Source organism: Balaenoptera musculus, chromosome 1 (assembly GCF_009873245.2).
Source record: "Balaenoptera musculus isolate JJ_BM4_2016_0621 chromosome 1, mBalMus1.pri.v3, whole genome shotgun sequence".
Lineage (NCBI taxonomy): Eukaryota > Metazoa > Chordata > Mammalia > Artiodactyla > Balaenopteridae > Balaenoptera > Balaenoptera musculus.
Window position 1 is genome coordinate 111695238 of NC_045785.1, and position 25976 is coordinate 111721213.

Genomic DNA, 25976 nt, shown 5'->3' on the forward strand with positions numbered 1-25976 from the left:
AAGTTGAATTCTCCCTTTACAATTTTACACATCTGGTGACTAGAAGAATTTTCCATAGACTAGTTTCTGGCTCTCTGTGTATTTCAAATCTTGTTTCTTCTCTACTAATCATGTGCTTCCAGAGCTCAGCATAAAAGTTATGTTCACATCCTATGTTCATATAGTCTCTGGCCCTGTACCTGTCATAATGCTGGATGAGCCTGCTTAGTCCATGGTAGAGTACTCCCGAAAGCTATTCCTACGTGGAAATGGTTAGCAATAACTGTGTATGAAAGTGACTGCAAACTATGGAAATATATCCCACTGAACTCGAACGAAATGTATTTCCAACTAAACCTCACCTTAGCCAGATCACCAAAACACCTCTCATACTACACAACAGAAGGCGAAGCTTGCAGAGGTGCCAGAGTGGAAAAAGAGTGGTGTTAGCAAATTATGGCTAAAATATCTCCCTTTTGCAAATTTTACAAACGCACGTGAGCCCATTGCTAGACACTCTCCCAGGGTCTTGGAAGCAGTCAGTGCAAGTGAGTAGCTCAGAAGCCTAAGCTTCATTAGTCCATATTAAATCTGCCTCTTCTATTTCCAGCCCTTCCCTATACCACCTCTAAAATTCCCCAGGATCCAGTCCCCAGGGAATCACAGCCAACCCCCCCCCTCCCTAAATGAGATATAATCAACATATTATATTAGTTTCAGGTGTACAACATAATGATTCAGTATGTGTATAGATTGCAAAATAATCACCACAGTAAGTCTAGTTAACATCCAACACCACACAGAGTTATAATTTTTTTTCTTGTGATGAGAACTTTTAAGAAATGCTCTCTTAGCAACTTTCAGATATACAATACAGTATCATTTACTGTAGTCACCCTGCTGTGCATTACATCCCCATGAGTTATTTATTTTGTAACTGGAAGTTTGTACTTTGTGGCCATTTCGCTGCCCCACCCCGACCACCAATCTGTTCTCTGTATCTGTGAGTTCAATTTTTGTTATTGTTGTTGTTTGTTTGTTTTAGAGCCCACATATAAGTGAGGCTGTACAGTATTTGTCTTTCTCTGATTTATTTCACTTAGCATAATGCCCTCGAGGTCCATCCATGTTGTCCTAAATGGCAAGATTTCCTTCTTTTATGGCTGAATAATATTCCATTGAATATACATACCACATTTTCTTTATCCATTCATCTAATGGAAACTTGGGTTGCTTCCATCTTGGCTATTGTAAATAATGCTGCAATGCACATGGGGGTGCATATGTCCTTTCAAGTTGTTTTCCTTTCCTTCAGATCAATATCCAGAAGTAGAATTGCTGGCACACATGGTAGTTTCTTTCTTTTTTTTTTATTTTTGGCTGCGTTGGGTCTTCATTGCTGCAGGCGGGCTTTCTCTAGTTGTGACGAGTGGGGGCTACTCTTAGTTGCTGTGCACAGACTTCTTATTGTGGTGGCTTCTCTTGTTGTGGAACAGTTGCCGTGCGTGGGCTCAGTAGTTGCAGCGTGCAGGCTTCAGTAGTTGTGGCACGCAGGCTCAGTAGTTGTGGCTCGCGGGCTCTAGAGCGCAGGCTCAGTAGTAGAGCACATGGGCTTAGTTGCTCCGCAGCATGTGGGATCTTCCCAGACTAGGGATCGAACCCGTGTCCCCCTGCACTGGCAGGCGGATGCTTAACCACTGCACCACCAGGGAAGTCCTATGGTAGTTTCTTTTAAATTAAACTAGTTGAATTTTAAAATCAGCAATTACACAGTTGAAAAATAAAATATGTATATAAAGATACACAATGAAAAGTTTCTCTTGCATCTGCCCCATTGTCATCTATATCCACGTAAATATAAGTAAACACTTTTATTAATTTCTTTTTGTCCTTACCAAGTTTCTTTACATGAGTGTGAGCACACATAAGTATATATTATGTTTTCCCCTTTCTTACACAAATGGTAGCATCTTGCTTAGCTCACTTAATGACATATCTTTGAACTTTTTCTATATCAACTTGGAAAGAGCTTCCTTATTCTTTTTGAGCTGCATAGTATTAATTTTGTGGATATGTCATAATCTATTAACCTAGTTGATGGACATTGACATGTTTTCAATCTTTTGCTATTACATACAATGTTGTAATGTTTAATCAGATACCTATACCTAATGTGTAATCTTATATCTTTGTCGTGTTCCATGCAGTATATCTGCAAGAGAAACTCCTGGAAGTGGGATTGCTGAGTCAAAGAGTATATGTGTTTGTAGTTCTTATATCTGTTTCAAATTGTCCCCATATAGGGTTTACCAATATGTACACCCACCAACAAAACATGAGTATGACTAATTCCCTAAAACTTTGACAACTGTTTTCAAACTTTGGGATTTTTGCCAACCTGACAGATGAAAATTAGTGTCTCAATTTCATTTCATTTGCTCCGTTTTTAAAAATTGAGGTAAAACATATATATAGTAAAATGTACAGCTCAATAAAATTTTACATGTGTATGCCATCACCCAAATAAACCACATAACCGTCACCCAAATGAAGATCTGATTGTTCCTAGTACCTCAGAAGTCGCCTTCATTACCCTTCCCGATCAGTACCTCCTCCAACCCTCACCTCCTCAGAGTCAGTCATTATTCTTATTAATATTGGCATAGATAACTTTAAGTATTCTTGAACTTCATATGCGTGAAATGACACAGTATATAGTGTACCTAGTGTGTCTGGGTTCTTTTTTTTTTTCTTTAAGACTTTTTTATTTTAGTTAATTAATTAATTGATTGATTGATTGATTTTGGGCTACATTGGGTCGTCATTGCTGCACGGGCTTTCTCTAGTTGTGGTGAGCGGGGGCTACTCTTCGCTGCGGTGCGCAGGCTTCTCATTGCGGTGGCTTCTCTTGTTGCGGAGCACGGGCTCTAGGTGCACGGGCTTCAGTAGTTGTGGTGCACGGGCTCAGACTTTTTAAAGAGCAGTTTAATGTCCCAGCAAAACTGAGGGGAAGGTACAGAGATTTCCCATATACCCCCTGCCCCACACATGTATAGCCTCCCCCATTATCAACATCCCACACCAGACTGGTACATTTCTTACAATTGATGAACCTACATTGACATATTATTACCATCCAAAGTCTATAGTTTACCTCAGGGTTCACTCTTGGTGTTGTACATTCTATGGGTTTGAACAAATGTATAATGACATGTATCCATCATTATATCATACAGAGTATTTTCACTGCCCTAAAAATTCTCTGTGCTCTCCTTATTCATCCCTTCACCCACCACCCACCCCCTGGCAACCAGATCTTTTTATCATCTGCACAGTTTTGCCTTTTCCAGAATGTCATAAAGTTGGAATCATACAGTATGCAGCCTTTTCAGATTGACTTCTTTCACTTAGTAATGTGCATTTAAGGCTCCTCCATGTCTTTTCATGGCTTGATACATGACTTCTTTTTGGTGCTGTGTCTGGATTCTTTCAGTCAACATTATGTCTGTGAGATGAATCCAGTGTTGTGAGAGTAATGGAGTTTGTTCTTTTTTACCACTATATATTATTCCATTGTATTAATATATCTATAATTATTTATCCTTTTTATTGTTTTTCTTTTTTTTTAATTTTTTAAAAAATTTCTGTTTTTTTGGCTGCATTGGGTCTTAGTTGTGGCATGCGGGATCTTCATTGAGGCATGTGGGATCTTTCATTGTGGCGTGTGGGCTCTGTAGTTTGTGGCACGCCGGCTTAGCTGCCCCACGGCATGTGGGATCTTAGTTCCCTGACCAGCGATCGAACCTGCTCCCCCTGCGTTGGAAGGCAGATTCTTTACCACTGGACCACCAGTGAAGTCCCTATTTTTTCTTTTTTTTTTTTTTTGATTGAAGCATAGTTGATTTACAATGTTGTGTTAGTTAAGGTGTGATTTCAGCAAAGTGATTTATATATATATATGAATATATATAATATATATATTATTCCTTTCTGTATCCTTTCTATTGTTGATGGACTTTTGGATTGTTTCTAGTTTTTTTAAAAAAGACTATTTTTTAGAGTAGTTTTAGGTTCACAATTGTTTCTAGTTTTTTACTGTAATAAATAATGCTACTGGCCACACCACTTGGCATGTGGAACTTCCCTGATCAGGGATCAAACCCACGCCCCCCTGCAGTGGAAGCAGGGAGTCTTAACCACTGGACCACCAGGGAAGTCCTATGAACTTTCTTATACATGCCTTTTAGTGGACACATACACTAATTTCTCTTGGCTGTAAACTTAGAGTGGAACTACTATGTCCTGGGACAGGCAACTGTTTAACTTTGGTAGATACTGTTCAATGGTTTACTAAAGTAATTAGACTAATTTCCACACCATCCAACAGTGTTATGATAGTGCCAATCACTGGACATCCTCACCAACACTTGGTATTGTCAGTCTTTTCATTCTCATAAGTGTTTAGTGGTATCTCATAAGTTTCTTTTTGAAATTTTAAAAAATTGAAGTAATTTTTAATTTACAGAACTGTTGCAAGAAGGGTACAAAGAACTTCTGTACATCCTTCAACTAGATTTACCCATTAACATTTTACCACATTTTCTTTATCATTCTCTTTCTCTCCCTTTCTATCTACCTATCTGTATACATCTATATATCTATATCTATAACATGAAGGGTTAGGATTTTATATATATAAGTATAAATATACATATTAATATATTATTTTATATATGTATAAATTATATATGACATTCTCTTACATAACCATTATTTATTTGTCAAAATCAGGAAATGTACTTCTATCTAGTCTATAGCATGTATTCAAATTTTTCCAATTTCCAATTGTTCCAATAATGTACATTATAGAAAATATTTTTTTTTTTCAGTCCAAGATCCAGTCCAGGATCACACATTACATATAGTTGTCATGTCTCAGTATTTTTTAATCTAGAAGAGTCCTTCAGTCTTAGGTCTAAATGACCTTAACATTTTGGACAGGCCAGTTATGTTTTAGAATGTCTCTCAATTTGGGTTTCTCTGATTCTTGCTTAAATCATTATTACTATAATTTTTGTCAAACGGTGATTTTTTTCATTGTAGTTTTTTAAAATTATTTTTTACTGTGGTAAAATACATGCAACACAAAATTTGCCATTTTAACCATTTTTAAGTGTGTAAGTCAGTGACATTAATTACATTCACAATGTTGTATAACCATCAACATTATTCCCAAAATGTATTCATCACCTCAAAAAGAAGGTCTATAACCACTAAACAATGATTTCCCATTCCCACCTCCCCTAACCCCTGGTAACCTCTAATCTACTTTCTATTTTTATGAATTTGTCTATTGTAGATATTTCATATAAGTGGAATCATGCAATAGTTATCCTTTCCTGTCTGGATTATTTCACTTAGCATATTGTTTTTAAGGTTCATCCATGTTGTAACATGCATTTGATTTGTATTTCCCTTATTACTAATGATGTTGACCATCTTTGCATGTGCTTATTGGCCATTTGTGTATCTTCTTTGGGCAAACATCTATTCAAGTCCTCTGCCCATTTTCTAATTGGGTGGTTTGTTTTTTTCTTTTTGAGTTTTAGGAGTTCTTTATATATTCTGGATATTAAACCCTCATATGACATGAAAATATTTTCTCCCTTTCCATGGGTTGTCTTTTAACTTTCTCGATAATATCCTTTGATGTACAAAAGTTTTAAATTTTAATGAAGTCCAGTTTATTTCTTTTTACTTTTTTTGTTCATGCTTTTGGCATTATATCTAAGAATCCGTTGCCAAATCCAATGTCATAATGCTTTTATCCTATGTTTTCTTCTAAGAGATTTATAGTTTTAGCTCTTATATTTAAGTTGTTGACCCATTTTTAGTTAATTTTTGTATATGGTGTGAGGTGGGTATCCAATTTCATTCTTTTGCATGTGGAAATCCAGTTGTCCCATCACTATCTGTTGAAGAGACTGTTCTTTCCCCATTGTATGAACTTGGCACCCTTGTCAAATATTGACTAGCTATAAATTTATTATCTTATTTCTGGACTCTCAGTTCTATTCCATTGATCTATAAGTCTATATTCATACCAATATAATAACACTGTTTTCATTACTGTAGCTTATTATAGTAAATTTTTAAATTGGGAAGTGTGAGTCCCTTGACTTTGTTCTTTTTTTTTCAAGATTATTTTGGCTATTCAGAGCCCCTTGGAATTCCATGTGAATTTATAGATTGGCTTTCCATTTCTGCAAAAAAGGCTGTTGGAATTTTGATAGAGATTGCATTAAATCTGTAGATCAGTTGTTTTGTATAGCACTGACGGCTTAATATTATCTTCTTACCCACGAACATGGGGTGTCTTCCATTTGTTTAGGTCTTCCTTAATTTCTTTCAGCAGTAGTTTGAAGTTTTCAGTGTACAAGTCTTTTACACGCTTGTTTAAATTTATTCCTAAGTAATTTATTCTTTTGAAGATATTATAAATATTATATAAATATTATAGATATTATAAATGGAATTGCCTTTTTTTTTTTTTTTTTTTTTTGCCACACCATGTGGCTTGGAGGACCAGCAGTGAAAACTCAGAGTCCTAACCACTGGACCACCGGGGAATTCCCATAATTGCCTTTTTTTTTTTTTTTTTTTTCCTTTCTTAAAGCCTTTACTTTTCAGACATGACAGAAAAATCTTACAGGTACACATGGAAAAGTGATACATGATCACAGTTGAAAGTGAAGACAGTCTAGTCAGAAAGCTTTTACTCCTGTCAGCTAATGTTGAAGCTGGAGTTCTGAGTATGACATGCTGCAGGGCTGAAAGGAATGGTAATTAGTACTCTTCTCCTTCTTCCTCTCCCTCTCCCTCAACAGCACCCACACCAACCTCCTCATAATCCTTCTCAAGGGCAGCCATATCCTCACGGGCCTCAGAAAACTCTCCTTCTTCCACGCCCTCACCCACATACCAGTGAACAAAGGCACGCTTGGCATACATCAGGTCAAACTTGTGGTCCAGGCGAGCCCAGGCCTCAGCGATGGCTGTGGTGTTGCTCAGCATGCACACAGCTCGCTGTACTTTGGCCAGGTCTCTACCAGGTACCACAGTGGGAGGCTGGTAATTAATGCCAACTTTGAAGCCAGTGGTGCACCAGTCCACAAACTGGATGCTGTACTTGGTCTTGATTGTGGCAATGGCAGCATTGACATCTTTGGGAACCATGTCACCACGGTACAACAGGCAGCAAGCCATGTATTTACCATGGTGAGGGTTGCATTTCACCATCTGGTTGGCTGGTTCAAAGCAAACACTGGTGATCTCTGCTACAGAAAGCTGTTCATGGTAGGCTCTCTCAGCAGAGATGACAGGGGCATATGTGGCCAGAGGGAAGTGGATGCAGGGATAGGGCACCTGGTTGGTCTGGAATTCTGTCAGATCAACATTCAGGGCTCCATCAAATCTCAGGGAAGCAGTGATGGAGGACACCATCTGGCTAATAAGGCGGTTAAGATTCGTGTAGGTTGGGCGCTCAGTATCGAGGTTTCTACGACAGATGTCATAGATGGCCTCATTGTCTACCATGAAGGCACAGTCAGAGTGCTCCAGGGTGGTGTGGGTGGTGAGGATGGAGTTATAGGGCTCAACTACAGCTGTGGAAACCTGGAGGGCTGGGTAAATGGAGAACTCCAGTTTGGACTTCTTGCCATAATCGACAGAGAGACGTTCCATCAGCAGGGAGGTGAACCCAGAACCAGTTCCCCCACCAAAGCTGTGGAAAACCAAGAAGCCCTGAAGACCTGTGCACTGGTCAGCCAGTTTCCGAATTCGGAAGATGAGGTCAATGATCTCCTGGCCAATGGTGTAGTGACCTCGGGCATAGTTACTGGCAGCATCTTCCTTGCCTGTGATGAGCTGCTCAGGGTGGAAGAGCTGGCGGCAGGTGCCAGTGCGAACTTCATCAATGACCATGGGTTTCAGGTCTACAAACACTGCCCTGGGCACATGCTTGCCAGCGCCTGTCTCACTGAAGAAGGTGTTGAAGGAGTCATCTCCTCCCCCAGTAGTCTTGTCACTTGGCATCTGGCCATCGGGCTGGATGCCGTGTTCCAGGCAGTAGAGCTCCCAGCAGGCATTGCTGATCTGGACACCAGCCTGGCCAACGTGGATGGAGATGCACTCATGCACGGTGGCTGTGGGTCAGCAGGCGCAGGCCACAGGAGTAGACACCGGGTCCCGGTTACCCTCCTCGACAAACTAAGAGGCGAGGTAAGTAACGCACTGAGGCGAGGGCGGTGCGGGAGCCACTTAAGTAGCGGTCCAGGGAGGGGAGGGGCTGGCGGGCACAGTTGGTGCCATGGCCGCAGGCCCCTTCCCCCGGCCCAGCGCACCCTCCGTAATTGCCTTTTTAATTTCCTTTTTGGACTGTTCACTGCTGTTGCACAGAAACACAGCTGGTTTTTGTGTGCTGATCTTGTACCCTACAACTTTGCTGAATTCATTTATTAGCTCTAGGGTCTCTCTTATGGATTCTTTGGGGGTTTTCTCTATATAGGATTGTCATCTGTGCATAGATATTTAACATTACTTCTTCCTTTTCAATTTGGATGTCTTTTATTTCTTTTCCTTTTCTATTTGCTCTGGCTAGAATTTCCAGTATCACATTGTAGTTTTAATTAGTATTATTGCCCTAATGACTGTTGATGTTGACAACCTTTTCATATGTTTGTTAACCATTTGGATGTCCTTCTTTGTGAAATGCCAGCTTACGTCTTTTGTCCATTTCTCAAATGAGTTGTCTGTCTTTTATATATCTATATCTATCTGTCTGTCTACCTATCTATCATCTATCTATCTGTCTATCATCTATCTATCTATCATCTATCTATCTATCATCTTGTGATACCAGTCTTTTGTCACATATGTGCATTACATATATTTTCTCCCAGTCCATGGCTTGTCTTTTATTCTTTTAATGATGTCTTTTAATGGACAGTTCTTAATTTTAATGAAGTCCAATTCATCCATCCTTCCATTATGATTTCTGTGTCTATTAAGAAATCTTTACCTGTCCCACTTCACTAATTTTTTAATATTAATTTCAGGAACTCACATTTATCCCTGTTTGTTTTAAATCCTTTCTGTTGGGTTGGCCAAAAGGCTCATTCCATTTTTTCCATAAGATGGCTCTAGTAGCACTTAGTTGTCTTTAACTTCATTCAAAACAATTTTGTTAGATTGTATGTGACAGCTGTTATATCAGTGTGCATTTAAAAAAAGACTTATCAAAATTGGTGAATTTTTATGTAGCCATTTTAATATTGAAGACGGAAGAAAAAAAGCAACATTTTCGGCATATTATGCTTTATTATTTCAAGAAAGGTAGAAACTCAATTGAAACGCAAAAAGATTTGTGCAGTGTATGGAGAAGGTGCTGTGACTGATCGAATGTGTCAAAAGTGGTTTGCAAAGTTTCGTGCTGGAGATTTCTCGCTGGACGATGCTCCATGATCGGGTAGACCAGTTGAAGTTGATAGCGATCAGATCGAGACATTAATTGACAACAGTCAACGTTATACCATGCGGGAGATAGCCGACATACTCAAAATATCCAAGTCAAGCCTTGAAAATCATTTGCACCATCTTGGTTATATTCATCACTTTGATGTTTGGGTTCAACATAAGTTAAGCGAAAAAAACCTTCTTGACCATATTTCCACATGCGATTCTCTACTTAAACGTAATGAAAACGTTCCCTTTTTAAAACAAATTGTGACAGGCGATGAAAAGTGGATACTGTACAAGAATGTGGAACAGAAAAGATCGTGGGGCAAGTGAAAGGAACCACCACCAACCACACCAAAGGCTGGTCTTCATCCAAAGAAGGTGATGGTGTGTATATGGTGGGATTGGAAGGGAGTCCTCCGTTATGAGCTCCTTCTGGAAGACCAAACGATTAATTCCCACAAGTACTGCTCCCAATTAGACCAACTGAAAGCAGGACTCGACAAAAAGTGTCCGGAATTAGCCAAGAGAAAACGCATACTCTTCCATCAGGATAACACAAGACCGCATGTTTCTTTGATGACCAGGCAAAAACTGTTACAGCTTGGCTGGGAAGTTCTGATTCATCCACCATATTCACCAGACATTGCACCTTCGGATTTCCATTTATTTCGGTCTTTACAAAATTCTCTTAGTGGAAAAAAATTCAATTCCCTGGAAGACTGTAAAAGGCACTTGGAACAGTTCTTTGCTCAAAAAGATAAAAAGTTTTGGGAAGATGGGATTATGAAGCTGCCTGAAAAATGGCAGAAGGTAGTGAAACAAAACGGGGAATACATTGTTCAATAAAGTTCTTGATGAAAAATGAAAAATGTGTCTTTTATTTTTACTTAAAAACCAAAAGCACTTTTTGGCTTTTAACCCAATAGAATAAGGCCTAGGCATGTAAATAAGCCATTTTTCACTATTAAATATCTTCTTATGTTCAGTTCATTCTCTGATCTCATTAACAACTTTTTCAGTGCAATCTGGCAATCCAGTCTATTAGCTAGTAGTCTCAACTTTATGTTTTTCTGTATATTTTATAAGCATGCCTTTTTAGTCTTTACCCAGATCCTTTCTTTAATTCATCATTCTGTCTGAGGTAGGGAGAAATCCTCCATTGTCACAACCCAAAAGCCTCTCAGGATTATTAGGCATTGGGTTGTTTTTCTCCCTGATGGAGGAACTTTCTGCAGCACTGTCTTTTTAATTTTATTTTTTCTTGATTCTAGGGCCTTATTATTTGATTCTTATTAATGATAACTATAGTTTCCCCTGCCTCCAAAAAAAACTTTCTATTTGCAATCTCAATTACCTTCAACACAGGTAATGCAATCTCAATTACCTTCAACACAGGTTTGGATTTTGACAAATGGAAGGTCTTTTGTTCTAGAAATCAACTAGGTAGGGGCAGGATCAGGGAAGAGCTCAGTTTCTTCAGAGGAGAGGAGGAGAATATTTTGAGGTTGTTAAATAGAATAAAGTAGATTTCCATGTTTTGATTTGGGGAAAAAAATTGCCAGGATATAAATGTTAATTGAGCAAGAAGGAAGAAATTGTAAAACATGATTTTATTTTTGTTAAAAGCCAAATGAAAACAACCAAAGAAATAAACTGTGGATACGTGTTTATGCATGTTTGAAAAAGTAGGGAAAGATATACAACAAATTAGTGACACTGATGACTCAAAAGAAGTAAGACTGGAGGGGTGAAAAGGAAAAAAGAGGGTTCACTTCAACTTTAATGTTTGAATTGTTATGAGTTTTTATTACTGACAGTTTTTTTTTAATTATAGGAATTTAAAGTCTTGGGAGACTATATTGATTAGGTAGGGATGAGTCAGATAGGTTTACTAAGGACTTGGGAAATTTAGAAAGTGGCTGAGAGGGTAGTTTAGTAAGATTAGAGAAGTGGCAGGATGTTGAATGGATTAGAATCCATTGTAACCCCTAAAGATATACTATATATACATATATATATATATATATGTATATATATATATAGAGAGAGAGAGAGGCTAGAGAGGAACAAATTCCAGAGATATTTCTTTTTTTTTTTTTTTAATTTTTGGCTGTGTTAGGTCTCTGCTGCTGCGTGCGGGCTTTATCTAGTTGCGTGGAGCCGAGGCTACTCTTCACTGAGGTGCGCGGGCTTATTGCGGTGGCTTCTCTTGTTGCAGAGCATGGGCTGTAGGCATGCGGGCTTCAGTAGTTGTGGCACGCAGGTTCAGTAGTTGTGGCTTGTGGGCTCTAGAGCGCAGGCTGGGTAGTTTTGGTGCACTGAGCTGCTCCGCGGGATGTGGGGTCTTCCCAGACCAGGGCTCGAACCCGTGTCCCCTGCATTGGCAGACAGATTCTTAACCGCTGCACCACCAGGGAAGCCTCAGAGACATTTCTAAGAAAAAAAATCAAACAGCCTTTAGTGACTGAATATGGGAAGAAAATAATGAATGTCAAAAACAAGCTTCCACACTGGGCTGCTGGGGACAAATGCTGACACGAACACAGATAAGGCAGGAGAACAATATAGGGCTTCCAGAAGCCTGTCTAATAATGAATCCATGCACGATTCTAATGAATCAGTACACGATTCTAGTGCACAAGTGGGCCCATGAACTTTTTTTTTTTTTGGCAACGTCCGGCTGATAACTGCATTTGCATGAACGCATACACTGGCTTGTGTGACGTAGTCTTAGCTCCGGGAGCTGGCTCCACACCATCCGATGACACTTGCTCTGGGACTGCTTAAGGGTTAGGGCTCCACTTCCTATGAATTGATAGTGAATGCACTATCAATTCGTAGCTAGCCTTCGGGTTTCCCAAAGCTACCTAGGAACGGCGCCAGGTTCCCGTACCCACCCTAGCTTCCGAATAAGGGAGGAAAAGAGGGCGGAGGCCAGCGCCGCGCACGCGCTTTAATATACGCAAGCGCAGCCTCTCTCCTTCCTGATAATCTCTCACACCCACCCCACCTCCGGGAAGTCGTTCTGCCCCGCCCTCCGAGAGCAAAGGAGGGATGCGATTGGGCACGCGGTTGTCCATCAGGCCGGTGTCTCTTCTGCTCAATACCATTGGCAGCCCGGGAAAAGGCCAGCGGGCCGACGTCGGCCTACTCCTTCGAGACTCAGCGCCACCGCGGAAGCCGCTATTGGCGGAGGCCAGGGACCGCGACTGCTCACTTCCGGCGCGGGCCTCCACGATTCCTCCCCCTCCCCCGCCGTCGCCCTTGGTCTTCCCACCCCCCGCCCTTCCACCATGGCCGCCTCTGTGTGGTGTAGGGAGAAGCTGGTCCTCCGTGTCCTCCTATAGCGCTTACTGCATCACCCTCACTCCTGGGGGCCGGAACCAAAGGAACCTCGCTCCCCAACCCTTGGGGCACCAGCCAGGAAGGTTTCCTACCCCATGCTTCAGGGGCAGGACTCCTCTTTCCCCCACCTCCTGAGGCAGAAACTTAGGGTTTTCTTTGCTTCTCTTAGGGTCAGAAGGCAGAAAGGGCTGCTCTTCCACTTCTTCAGGGACAGAAGCCTCTCCTACCCTTCCCGTAGGGGTGCAGACCCTTACCCCAGCATACTTAAGAGCTAACGGTGTTTCCTCAGCACTGCCACTCCAGAGGCAGGACCTGGAGGCCCGTCTGCCTTGCCTCCTGCACAGGAGCGGCCCGTCGGAGAGGAGGGAGGAGTGGAGAGGCCAGGGAACCTTTCCTTCCCCTCCCCCACTTGTCCCTCTTGCCCCCCAGTCCCTGGCAATCCCCAATTCCCCCTTTCTAGGACTTCCCATCCATCCACTCCCTGGCCTTTTCCCGTCTCCCGGCTGCAGCCATGGAGTTACAGAAGGGAAAGGGGGCGGCAGCAGCAGCAGCAGCAGCAGCAGCAGCTGCTTCGGGAGCAGCGGGAGGTGGAGGAGGAGCGGGAGCAGGAGCCCCAGGAGGGGGGAGGCTGCTACTTTCAACCAGTTTGGATGCCAAGGATGAGTTAGAGGAGGTAGGTGTGGGGGGGTGGGGAAGGGAGTTAAGAAGTGGGGTTGAGGAGGGAAACTGGAGCGAATACGGGGTGGGGGTGGGGGAGGAGGCCTTCACGTGTTTTCTAAGACAGCACAAACACTGCTATAGACTTCCTGCTCGTGAAGGAGGAAGTGAAGGAGGAAGTGTGGGCCAACTTCCTGGACAGGTCGAAACAGCAACAGTAGCTACTAGTGTGAAAATGGGGGGTGGGGGCGCGGGTGTTGATCAGGAAGGGATACAGACAGCATCCAGATCAACTGAATTTATTTTTGACATTCCTTTCCCATTACAGGCCACAGCTATTATAAATAGTTACCCTGTTTCATCTTAGGTCATATATTGAGTTGAGAAGTAATGTATGTGTGTGTAGGTATCTGGGGGGCTGAGAGGAGCTTGCAGGAGACCGTGGACCCTCCTGTTAGATAGTATTGACTTCATGTAGACACCGTCAATTGCCAGTGATGTTAACTGGGCATTTAGAATGAGTGAGGACTTAAGGAAAAGTGAGTTGTGTTTTGTTAGGTAGTGGGGTGAGGTGCGGGGTGAATGGGACCTAGGGGACTCTCCTTCAGAACCAGATAGCACACACACAAAGGAGAGAACACACAGATGCTGAGAAAGAGGGTAGGGTGAGGCGATGCAGTGGGCCTGAATGGGGATTTTAGACTACTGAATAATTGACCTGACCCTCCCCGACTTGTTCCTCTTACCCTGTCCCTGACAGTCCAGAGTTGATCATTTATCCCTTTCCACTGCTATACATGAAAAGACATACTTAGGAATGTGAGACCCAGAAGTGGGACATGATTGCTGGACTGTTTGCAAGACCTAATGCATTCAACTTAGTGGTTATCCAGGGACAGGATGAGTAAATTATTAGGCTCTGGCTCTTCACTGGCCATTTCCCTGCTTCTAACTTTGTCACTGCTCTTTATCAGATGTTAGAGGGTGGTCAAGCAGCTAGGTGGAGTTCATAGTTTAAATTTGAAAAAAATGTTGGTGCAGATACAAGATGGTGGAACATACATGCAAAAATGAGCTTTGTGAATCAAGGAGCGGCTGGATAGCAACTTTGTGAATTATCCATCGCAAGTGTCTGTTCACAGACTGGCTGGCTTCCCATCATGCTTCTCCCCGATAATTCTATGTGCATTTAGATGAATCAAAGTTTGTTTTCTGCTGTTGTTTTTATCAGCTAAGGTAGATATAATTAGGAACATAAACAATACTTCTAAAAGTAATGTATTCCCAAAATAAATACAAGTGACTTTGCCAGGATTGCCTGGCAATTTAAATTATCTGCTTTTTTAGAAATGGCCACTGTCATTGTCAAAGTATTTATTGAGCCCTGTGTTCTAGCACTGAAACTCTAGAATTGTAGCAAGAAAGTCATTGACTACCTTTGATCCCTACACCAGTTGGGTGGAGGGGAAGAGACCCCAAGGGTGGTGGAACTCTGTTTATTCCCCACCCTGATTGCTGGAAAGGTCGTCCTGCTCTAATTTGTACCACAGCATCCTGTTCTGAGTAGTGACATGTTTGCTAGTAAGCGAAATGATATGGCAGAAGGGGACCACAAAAGAGAGGAAGCATTTATTTTCTTGCTTTTTTGGACTGTCTTGAGAGTGAACTTTCAACTGTTTCCAGAGAGAAGGGGGAGGGAGGGTCTCCTTTTTTTCCTGATATCCTTTGTGGTGTAGGTGTTTCCCAGAATGTGTCGGCCTCCCCTCTTTCCTTCTCTGCCCTTTGTTCTTTGCATTTGAATTTTCCAACAAGCCTTGGCACTGCTTTTAACCCCATGTATGTGGTTCCCACTAGAGCAGAGTGTCTCTAAGGTCAAGACTTATTGGTTTCTTCCTCTGGGTCTCCGCACAGATCTCTGCACACAGAAGTTATCAAAACGTGGTGTCAACTGATCTCTGCTTGTTCTGGCTTGGTTATTTTCCAGCATAGGCCCACCTATTGCCCAGGAACACAGAGGCAGTAGCTTGCTGACCAGATATATACTTACTCTGTGCTGAGTCTGATAGGAAAATAGAATGAGGAAGACCCAAGGCCTGCCTTCCAGAGCTTATCGTCTAAAGACTGAGTTAACGCACTCACAAGAAAGGTAAACACAAAAACCCCGCGAGGGTAGTGAAGAGACTGCAGTCATTACAGCTGGGTGTGATGAGGAAAGGCCCTTAGAGGCCTGGAGTATAAAGCACTGGTGAAGAGCATCCCAGGCAGGGACTGTGCCTCTTCTACCCAAGGGAGCATTTGTTGTATCCTTTCTTCTCTTTGGCCCTGTTCTTCTCTTTGAATGGGGAATTCTTGCTCATCTCCATCCAGATTTGAGGAATGAGATGAAAATAGTGCCAAAGATTGGAGGGGTTTAGAACATGTAGCTCCTAGTTTCACAAGGCTTCAAAGCTCCCGGTCACTCCTCTGTGGAGAATGACCCTGTCCACTTTGAAATCAGGCTAAAAGCAGGAGCTGTGGCCCAAACAAGTTAGAACTTCCTCTTAAGCTATGGACAGGTCTCAGGGTTGCGTTTGGTTAGAGGTATGTCCCTTCCAGGTTTTCTCCAAGGAGTAATTCACGTCCGGTCTGTGAAGATTCTCCAGGGAATGGGCTTTGAGTCACCTCTAATTTTTTTCCCCTTAAATCCTCATTTCATATAAAAGTGACTCTTGGTTGTAGAATACTTGGAACCCAGTTCTTTTAGTAGTTCTTTACTAATGTGGGTCCTTGGGGATTTTGTAGGTCAGATCATATCTTCTTTTCCTTAAGCCTTTGGATTTAAGTCCCTCAAGGCCACTGACTTCCCATAAAGGGGCAGTATTTAATATACAGTTGTTTTTTTTTTAATTAATTAATTTATTTTTAGCTGCATTGGTCTTCTTTGCTGTGTGCGGGCTTTCTCTAGTTGCGGCGAGCGGGGGCTACTCTTTGTTGCGGTGCGCGGGCTTCTCATTGCAGTGGCTTCTCGTTGTGGAGCATGGGCTCTAGACGTGCGGGCTTCAGTAGTTGTGGCTCGAGGGCTTAGTTGCTCCGCGGCATGTGGGATCTTCCTAGACCAGGGCTCGAACCTGTGTCCCCTGCATTGGTAGGCAGATTCTTAACCACTGCGCCACCAGGGAAGCCCAATATACAGTTTTTAACAAACTGTGTATTCACCTGGCCGAGGGAGGGGAAACTGAGAGGTTAGAGCAATCCTCAGACTTCAGTCTCCAGCTTCAGGTGTATACTTGCAAACTAGAAGACCTCCCCGCTTTCCACCCCCACTCCATCTACTGCTGTTGTCATGGAAACCATGGTCAGGTAGTTTTAGTACTAGAAAAATTATTTTAGAAGCTCCTAGAGATGGTAAATATTTACTCAGCTCTCTGAGGTGCTGTTGTGAAGGGCTTACTCTGAACAGAGTCATTCTGCCAGCAATTGTTGGCAGCTGCGTGTGTGATTCCGTCTTTACTAAGGGCCTCTGGAGACTGGGGGGAAGAGGGGTACTGCTACTTGATTGTAGGGATCTGGCTTCCTGCAGCCCTCTTTGAGGGGATGTGGTCCTTCAGTCATTCTGAATGATTTGTAATTAGTTCTCCCATCTCTGTTTGGAAAAGTAGTTTCTGTAGTTCAGGAAGAGCAGCATCTTTTATATACTTCTATTGCCTAGGAAGGACTGACCCTCACATTTCTTTCCTCATTGCTTTTATCCACGCCTCCAAATTCTGGACTCTCCCACTTTCTACATCCTTAGCTGGGCCTCCCTGTTCCAAGAGGCCACTTTTATTTCTTGACTGGGCAGTGACCCATAGAATTGACTCAGGCCTCTGAGTGGAGCTTAGAATATCGAGGAGAGGCCTAGAGAACCCTGGTTTAGTCCAAGGTCTCTGTGTTACATCATAGCTAGAAACTAGGCCACCCCATAGGGCTGTGTATCCAGCTTTGTGTGAGGACCTTGGTGCAGGGTCCATCCGTCAGACCTCCTCCCCTCTCCCGTTACTCTTCTCTCATAGAAGGCAAAAGTAGGAGAGGAAGCTTTGCAGCCTGGTCAGGGACTTACCCATGTCCTGTAGTAGGAGGGCTCGGTTTTCAGGGATCTTTGAGGACATGCCATTAGAAGTAGTGGCAGGGGGCGTTGGGGGGGGTGGTCTGGTCCTCATGGACTTAGTTGTGTGATCGCTGAGCTTTTTCACAGATGGAATAGAGGCTAATTCAACTGAGGCTACCTGCTAGGTGCTTTCACGTATGTTATCTTGTTTAATCCTCAGAGCAACCTTGTGATATAGGCTTTGTCTCTATTTTTCAGGTAAGAAAACCAGGGTATTATAAGTAAAGGATTAAATAAGTCTTGGTAAGTTAAGTAACTCACCTAAGATTAGCCTAAGACTTGCCAGTGGTGGAGGAATCCTCTTCCTTGCTTGTCAGTTGGCTCCTCAGCCAGCTGCTCTTTTGACTTCCCTTGCATCTCTGTTGATTCAACAGATATTTCTTCCTTTTAGTAGGAAGTAATATCTAGGGTTTTAGGATGCTGTGCTGCTGCTTGCTCACCGTCTTCCTCCACTCTGAAACTGTTTGTTAAGCCAGGCCGGGTAAGCAAGGCCTCGCAGAGCTCCCAGCAAGAACACCCTGGATTTAGCAACTGGAGGAACTGGTCCTCCAGTCGTTGATAACTATCTTAGGAGGAGAGGGATAAGATTTAAAAAGAGAAAATACAACCTGAGGTTTTTTTCTTCCCTCCCCCTATCTTATAGGAGCTGGGCTAGGTAATGATGGATCTCAGAGTTTGTGGGAGAGGTGGGTTGTGAGATTTACAACTCAGCTTTCCTGTGATCTCACAGCTCCTTTTTACAAGTACGCAGGTGCTGTTGATTAAGGCTAAGCACGCTTATCTGACCTATTTTGGAGGATAGTCAGACCTGATGCTGGGTAGTGACGTTGTCACACCTGGGTGGCTTTGGGCCTAATTTAGGTTGAATTTTTGTGGCTATGGGAGCTCCTCGTCTTAACACTCAGTTCTACTTTGCTCTTGGGTAGGGACGGACGTAGGCAAACTCAGGATGATGGTCAAAGGAGAAACGTGGTGGTCTTTCATTCCTAGACCTCTTTCCTGTTGTCCTTATTTGTCAGTTCTTGACAATGTGGTAGTTCTCAACAAGATGTTTTGTGATGACCTTTAGGATTGGGGGAGGTAAATTGTCTGCCTTTGTCCCTGTTTTGCTAGCATCATTATCACTGGGAATTGGGAAGTGGTTTTCTTAAACAGTTTTGGGGTTAATCCTCAAGATAAAATTTTAAAAGACTCAGGAAGTAGTTTAGGTGGTAATAATGGAGAGGCTCACTGACTTAAATGAGATACATTTTGTCAATATTTTCTCAATGTTTAGTATTAAATGCTTTGGAACAGGATCAGTGACTTAAGATCTCCTTGGAAAGTTGAGCACATGCTGTCTTAGAGTTAGCCTTTGTAATTAAGAATGGTCCTTGGATGGACTTTAATGCAGCTCTCCCCACCTTTGTTTGACTAGAGACCCAGGAAGGTTTTAGTTTGGCCTTTTGTTCTTCATTAGTCCTTTTCTTTCCTACACTCATTTTTTTTACAAGTTTGTTTTTATCTTTTTGGAGCGACATTTCAAACATAAAAAAAATAGAATAGTATAATTGCCCTGGAGCCATCACTCTGCTTCAGTACTTATCAGTACATGGCAATCTTGTTTTATCTCCCTTTAGTCTCCTCTGGATTATTTTGAAGCAAATCCAAGCTGTATCATTTCATCTGTAGGTATTTCATATATATGTCTATGAGAGATGAACTTTTTTCTTTTTAACATAGCCACAATATCATACCTAAAAATATTAACAATAATTCCTCAATGTTAATAATATACTCATTGTTCAAACTGACTCTCTCATAAATTCTTTTTTTTTTTTTTTTAAAGGTTTTTTTCCTTAAGTTCCTCAGGTGCTTTATTGGGTTTTTTGGGGGTTTTTTTGCCCTGTGGCATGGCTTGCGGGATCTTAGTTCCCCAACCAGGGATTGAACCTGGGCCCACAACAGTGAAAATACAGAGTCCTAACCACTGGACCACCAGGGAATTCCCATAAATTCTTTTTATAATTGGTTTTTCAGATCAGTAATCAAACAAGGATCACCCATTTGTTACATTCAGTTGATATATCCCTTTAATTTTTTTTTTTTTTTTGAAAGAATGGAAGGAAGAGAGGGAGGGAGAAAAGAGGAAGGGAGGAAGGAAGTAGGGAGTGAGGGAGATTTTTTTTTTTTTTTTTTTAAAGAAATTCACGTTCTTTTATTTATTTATTTATGACTGTGTTGAGTCTTCGCCTCTGTGCGAGGGCTTCCTCCAGTTGCGGCAAGTGGGGACCACTCTTCATCGCGGTGCGCGGGCCTCCCACCATCGCGGCCTCTCTTGTTGCAGAGCACAGGCTCCAGACGCGCAGGCTCAGCAATTGTGGCTCACGGGCCCAGTTGCTCCGCGGCATGTGGGATCTTCCCAGACCAGGGCTTGAACCCGCGTCCCCTGCATTGGCAGGCAGACCCTCAACCACTGCGCCACCAGGGAAGCCCTAATTTTTTAATAACTAGAATAATTTCAAGCTTAGAGAAAAATTGTAAGACATAGAACTCTCATATACTCTTCACCCAGATTCACCAATTGTTAACATTTGCTGCATTTGGTTTTTCATGATCTCTCTATATACATATTATTATTTTAACGTTTTGAGAGTAAGTTGCAGCCGCAATGCCACTTAAGATATAAATATTTCCGGGAGTATTTCCTAAGAACAAGGATCCTCTGTTACATAATCCCTGTTTTATTATCTAAGTCGGAACATTTAACATCGATACGTTACTCTTATAGTACATATTCATATTTTACCAGTTGTCCCAATAATGTCCATTATAGCAGTCCAGGATCACACATTGCATTTAGGTGTACTATCTCTTTAATTCTTAGTCCTATCTCTGTCCTTCACCTTAAACACTTTGACAGGCCAGTTATTTTATAAATCTCTCTCAATTTGGGTTGTCGAAATTTCTTCATGATTAGACTGAGATTATTCATATTGTGCAAGAAAACCATAGAAGTGATGTTTAGCCTTTTCAGCGCACCATATCAGAGGCACGTATGTCAGCTGTCAGTTTGTCTTGTTATTTGGGATATTAACCCTGATCACTTAAGGTTAAGGTGGTATCCTTCAGGATTTCCTACAGTTATTTTCCCTTTGTAATTAGTATTTTGAACCTATGTAAATATTCTCTTGTGAAAGTTTTGCCTCTGGTTTTAGCATTCATTGATGATATTTGCCTGAATCAGTTATTATTCCTGTCATTCCTTCTGCATTTTTAGTTGGCATTCCACTGTAAGGAAGAGCTTTCCCTTTATTTATCATGTATGTACATATCTGTCTATCAGCATGGACTCATGGATTCTTATTTTATTCAAGGGGTTGAAATCTTAAGGCTCTTTTTTTTTTTTTTGGCCATGGCTCGTGGTTTGTGGGATCTTAGTTCCCCTACCAGGGATCGAACCCAGGCCCCGGCAGTGAAAGCACAGAATCCTAACCACTGGACTGCCAGGGAATTCCCTTAAGCTTCTTTTAATACATGGGGTTCTCCCTCCCTGCTTTTTTCCTTGCAATTTAAATGTTAAAGAAATCAGGAAGCCTGTCATGATTTATACATTCTGGACTCTGCTGATTATATCCTCATGGTGACTTGACTTGTAAACTGGTAGTTAGGTCTAGAGACGTGATGAGATTTAAATTTTTAAAAAACTTTATTGGGGGCCAGAAATACATCACAGGTGGTGGTATGGAGCACTCTGAATTTTTTCTCACCCCTTCACAGAGGTTGGAAAGATGTATGAGCATTGTGACATCGATGACTACTGGTGTCTCAGAGAGAGAGGCCAATGACGCCCTCAATGCCTACGTGAGTATAATACTCTCCCCGTACCCATTTCTGCTTCTTTGAAAGCTTTCAGACATGATCAAAAAGATGGAAAGAAAGAAAAAAAAAAAGATGGAAAGACTTCAGTGGTTAAGAACTAGGGGGTTGAAGTTAATGTCTTGGTTTCCTGAACCAGGCTTCCCAACTCCTCTCTTTCTTTCTTTTATTTATTTATTTACTTTTTATACAGCAGGTTCTTATTAGTTATCTATTTTATACATATTAGTGTATATATGTCAATCCCAATCTCCCAGTTCATCCCACCACCACCCCCCTCTCCCTCTCCTCTCTTTCTTTCTTAATGTGGGAATCCCATCTGTTGGAGCCTTAGGTGTCTTTGAATAACAACTTTAAAAAATAACTCATCGTTCTGTGGTGGCTTTTTTCTTTGTAAATCATTCTCACATATTTGATCTTTTACATTTCTTAATCAGTCTGTGAGGGTGAAAGGATTTAAAGTAATACATGTAAAGGATTTAGAGTAGTTTCTGGCGCATGGTGAATGTTCAGTAAATATTTCTTACTTATTAGTAGTAATTATTCTTATTATGTCTTCACCTTACAAATATCAGAGGTTCAGTGATTTGTCCAAGGTCTTGACTTGGTAGGTGCACTTGTTAATCCATGAATGACTGTTTGCAGCTCCCTCTCTACTAAAGCCTGTTAAGGTCTGGTAAAGGTGTGGAGTAGGGGTTTTTTTTTTTTTCTCATTTTAAACACTCTTTTTATTTTCTGCCTCCGTCCTTCATCAAGCCTTGGAGAAAGCAGTATGGATCCATCCTTTCCCTCCACCTCTCTCCTAAAACAGATGCTCCATCACTTTTAGGAGAAGGAAATCATCAGATTTAAGAGTTGATGATTCTCCTTTGCAGGTCACTCAAGAGTCCCAAATTTTCTGGGAGCAGCTGCGCTCAAGAACTTTCCTCCCGTGAGTGACAACTAGTTTTTTCTTTCCTCATATCCCAGGTATGCAAAGGCCCCCCCCAGCACGAGGAAATCTGCCTGGGCCTCTTCACGCTTGTCCTCACCGAACCTGCCCAAGCCCAGAAGGTAAGACTCCCTTCTCTGGACCCACACTCCCTTCTCAGATATGAGCTGAGAATACGGTGGAACTTATGGTTTAACTGGAATAGTACCACACCCTTTGACCAGGGCTAGATCATCTTGTTCTCCAAATACAGTTGCAACTCCCTTTTCACTCAGTAAATTGGTCACTCTGACTAAAGTCCTTTCTCTTTTTCCAGATTCTGAAGCTAAAAGGCAAGAAAAGGCAGTTGTGAGAGTGAAAAAGCATTTAAAGAGTTTTAAATTGTAGACTTAGGGACTTCCCCGGTGGTCCAGTGGTTGAGACTGCGCCTTCCAATGCAGGGGGTGTGGGTTCGATCCCTGGGCGGGGAGCTGAGATCCCACATGCCTGGCAGCCAAAAACCCAAAACATAAAACAGAAGCAATATTGTAAAAAATTCAATAAAGACTTAAAAATTGTAGATTTATGAGTCAAGGCTAAAAGAGTTGGGATTTAATCCAGAGAAGAGCACAAATATAAGCAAGTCCATTGAGAGTTCTTATCCAGAAGAGTGTGACTTGTAGTTTGCAGGTTTTATCAGTGCAGGTGAACAGAAACCAGGTTTAACATTGCAGCAAGTAGGATTTAAATTAGACAGCTTGGGAGTTCCCTGGTGGCCTAGTGGTTAGGATTCCGGGCTTTCACTGCTGTGGCCCAGGTTCCTGAAAGCCTCGCAGCGCAGCCAATAGATAGATAGATAGATAGATAGATAGATAGATAGATAGATAGATAGATAGATAGATAGATAAATGAGCTTAATGTTAGGTGAGGCAGTAATAATGTAGTGATTAAGAGTACACTGGAGTCAGACTTCGTGAGGACTACTGTATAAAAATTAGTCTGAGGTTCTTCACAAATAGAAGTGTCTCCTTTATGTAGAATGGTTTAAGAGAAGTCCTTCCTTGAGGCGAGGGACTGAGCAGGATGATCTCTTTGGATTCCATTCTTTCTATAATAAAGGAGCAAAATCCTGTCTTTTGCCTCTCTAGATTTCCACTTTCTTTGTCCTTGAGTCTTGCATGATGGTTTAGAAACATATGTCTGGTATCTGGCATTAACTGCATGACACTAACAGAGAAGAGCTTGGAGAGGGGGAATTCACTGTTCTCCTTGCCCCTTCCGTGAACAAAAGGAGTGTGGAAGGAAACAAACATGCTCTGTGTTCAGCATTGTGTTCGGCTCTATCCAGACACATTTCATTTATTTATTTGTTTTTTCTTGGCGCTGTCTGGTCTTCATTGCGGCACACGGGATCTTCATTGTGGTGCGCGGGCTTCTCTCTAGTTGTGGCATGCGGGTTTTCTCTTCTCTAGTTGAGGCGCGCCAGCTCAGTAGTTGTGTCGCGCAGGCTTAGTTGCCCTGCGGCATGTGGGATCTTAGCTCCCCGACCAGGGATCGAACCTGCGTCCCCTGCATTGGAAGGCGGATTCTTTTTTTTTTAATATCTTTATTGGAGTATAATTGCTTTACAATGTTGTGTTAGTTTCTGCTGCACAACAAAGTGCATCAGTTATACATATACATATGTCCCATATCTCTTCCCTCTTGAGCCTCCCTCCCACCCTCCCTATCCCACCCCTCTAGGTGGTCACAAAGCACCGAGCTGATCTCCCTGTGCTATGCAGCAGCTTCCCACTAGCCATCCATTTTACATTTGGTGGTGTATATGTGTCAGTGCTACTCTCTCACTTTGCCCCACCTTCCCCTTCCCTCCTGGAAGGTGGATTCTTTTTTTTTTTAATTAATTTATTTTATTTATTTATTTTGGCTGCATTGGGTCTTCGTTGCTGCGTGCGGGCTTTCTCTAGTTGTGGCGAGCAGGGGCTACTCTTTGTTGCAGTGCGTGGGCTTCTCATTGCGGTGGCTTCTCTTGTTGTGGAGCACGGGCTCTAGGCGCATGGGCTTCAGTAGTTGTGGCACATGGGCTCAGTAGTTGTGGCTCGCGGGCTCTAGAGAGCAGGCTCAGTAGTTGTGGCGCACGGGCTTAGTTGCTCCGCGACATGTGGGATCTTCCCGGACCAGGGCTCGAACCCGTGTCCCCTGCCGTGGCAGGTGGATTCTTAACCACTGCGCCACCATGGAAATCCCAGAAGGTGGATTCTTTATCACTGGACCACCAGGGAAGTCCCAGACACATTTCATTTAATCCTCTCAAAAAACCATGTGAAACTGGTGGCTTTGTTCTCTTCCCCCAAACCACTCCCAGTGTACCTGTAAGAAACCTGGAGGTCAGACACATTGTTGTTTGTTCAAGGAAAACCAAGGGAAAATCATTCCCAGGGACAAGGACGGATGCCCATGGTCCCCTGGCCTAGCTGTTTGAATTAACCTCAGGGGAAGGACTTACGGGCGTGGCAACCTGATGTATTTGTACTCCTCATGCCAACTGGAGCAGGATCTGGGGTGAGGGTGGGTGGTAGGGCAGCAACTATTCACAAGTTGGTGAATGGCCTTGGGAACCTATGGCCTTGGTTTCCCAGGCCATTTCTGGGCTCGGACATTGTTGAGTTAAATTGGCATTTCAGGGACTTCCCTGGTGGTTCAGTGGTTAAGACTTCACCTTCCAATGCAGGGGGTGCAGGTTCGATCCCTGGTCGGGGAGTGGAGAGCCCTCATGCCTCGTGGAAGCAATATTGTAACAAATTCAATAAAGACTTTAAAAATGGTTCACATTAAAAACATTTTAAAAAAAAAAATTTGGCATTTCATTTTCATACTGAATTTATCATCGAGATCCTTGAAGACAAATGAATGTCTCCAATCTGGTGTTGTTAACCAGTAATGTGATCCAGCCCAGCCCCTCTACTTTAAAGAAAGTATTGGCAAAGATGGGGGTGAAGGGTTGGGGTTAAGGTTTAGTTTTCTCTCACGTGGGTTTTTATACATACAATTAAAATCTTATTTAGTCATCTCAATGCAAATTCATCTTGCCCTCTGGTTTTATTTGTGTTTCGAGTGAGATCTGAATCAGCTAGGGTACATCAGTAAACTTCAGTGAAGGGGGCAGGGCCCTGTGGTATTTCTAGCTCTTTGCCTGACCTGGCAGTGAGAGGCCACAGGGCTATGCGTTATAAGTGCTTATTATGTCATGAATTTGGCCATCCACACATGACAAGGGACTAGAGCACCTTGTCTTCTTTTTGCTCTATGACAGCCCCATGAGGGTGGCCCAGGCCCTCACCTTGGGTCTCATAGGTGGTTGATAGCTGCACCAGGATTATGTGCACATGCTGGAGGTTTCCAAGTACATCCGCTACCTGGGAGCCTCCTAGGCTGACAGGCCCCTAGGTCAGGCCTTTTCAGACAAAGGGGGTGGAGACGGGAATTAGGAGGATACAGTTTTAGGCAAGTGAGGAACTATCAGGTAGTGACTCATTCAGAGGCCTTGAGCCAGGTCAGAGTATGGTGGAAGAATCTGTGACC

At 42.4% G+C, this 25976-nt stretch overlaps 2 protein-coding genes and 1 long non-coding RNA gene across 3 annotated transcripts in view; 1 reads left to right on the forward strand and 2 right to left on the reverse strand.

Annotated features, from left to right (window-relative positions):
- Positions 1-6708: 6708 nt before the first annotated feature.
- On the reverse strand, positions 6709-8189 carry LOC118892824 (tubulin alpha-1B chain-like). Its single transcript, XM_036847797.1, has one exon. The coding sequence runs from the start codon at positions 8071-8073 to the stop codon at positions 6826-6828; it is 1248 nt and encodes a 415-aa protein (XP_036703692.1). The 5' UTR covers positions 8074-8189; the 3' UTR covers positions 6709-6825.
- A 3418-nt stretch (positions 8190-11607) lies between these two features.
- On the reverse strand, positions 11608-13193 carry LOC118892832. The gene is made up of 2 exons (XR_005019352.1): positions 13108-13193; positions 11608-11873 (listed from the first exon to the last, which is right to left on the reverse strand). It is a non-coding gene; the product is annotated as an uncharacterized LOC118892832 (long non-coding RNA).
- The window catches only part of INTS3 (integrator complex subunit 3), a 39069-nt gene continuing 25873 nt past the window's right edge, over positions 12781-25976 (forward strand). The window contains exons 1-3 of the mRNA XM_036847764.1: positions 12781-13516; positions 21386-21469; positions 22454-22537. Of these exons, the coding sequence (XP_036703659.1) occupies positions 13355-13516; positions 21386-21469; positions 22454-22537 (330 nt within the window). The 5' untranslated portion in view covers positions 12781-13354. The remainder of the gene's footprint in view (positions 13517-21385; positions 21470-22453; positions 22538-25976) is intronic.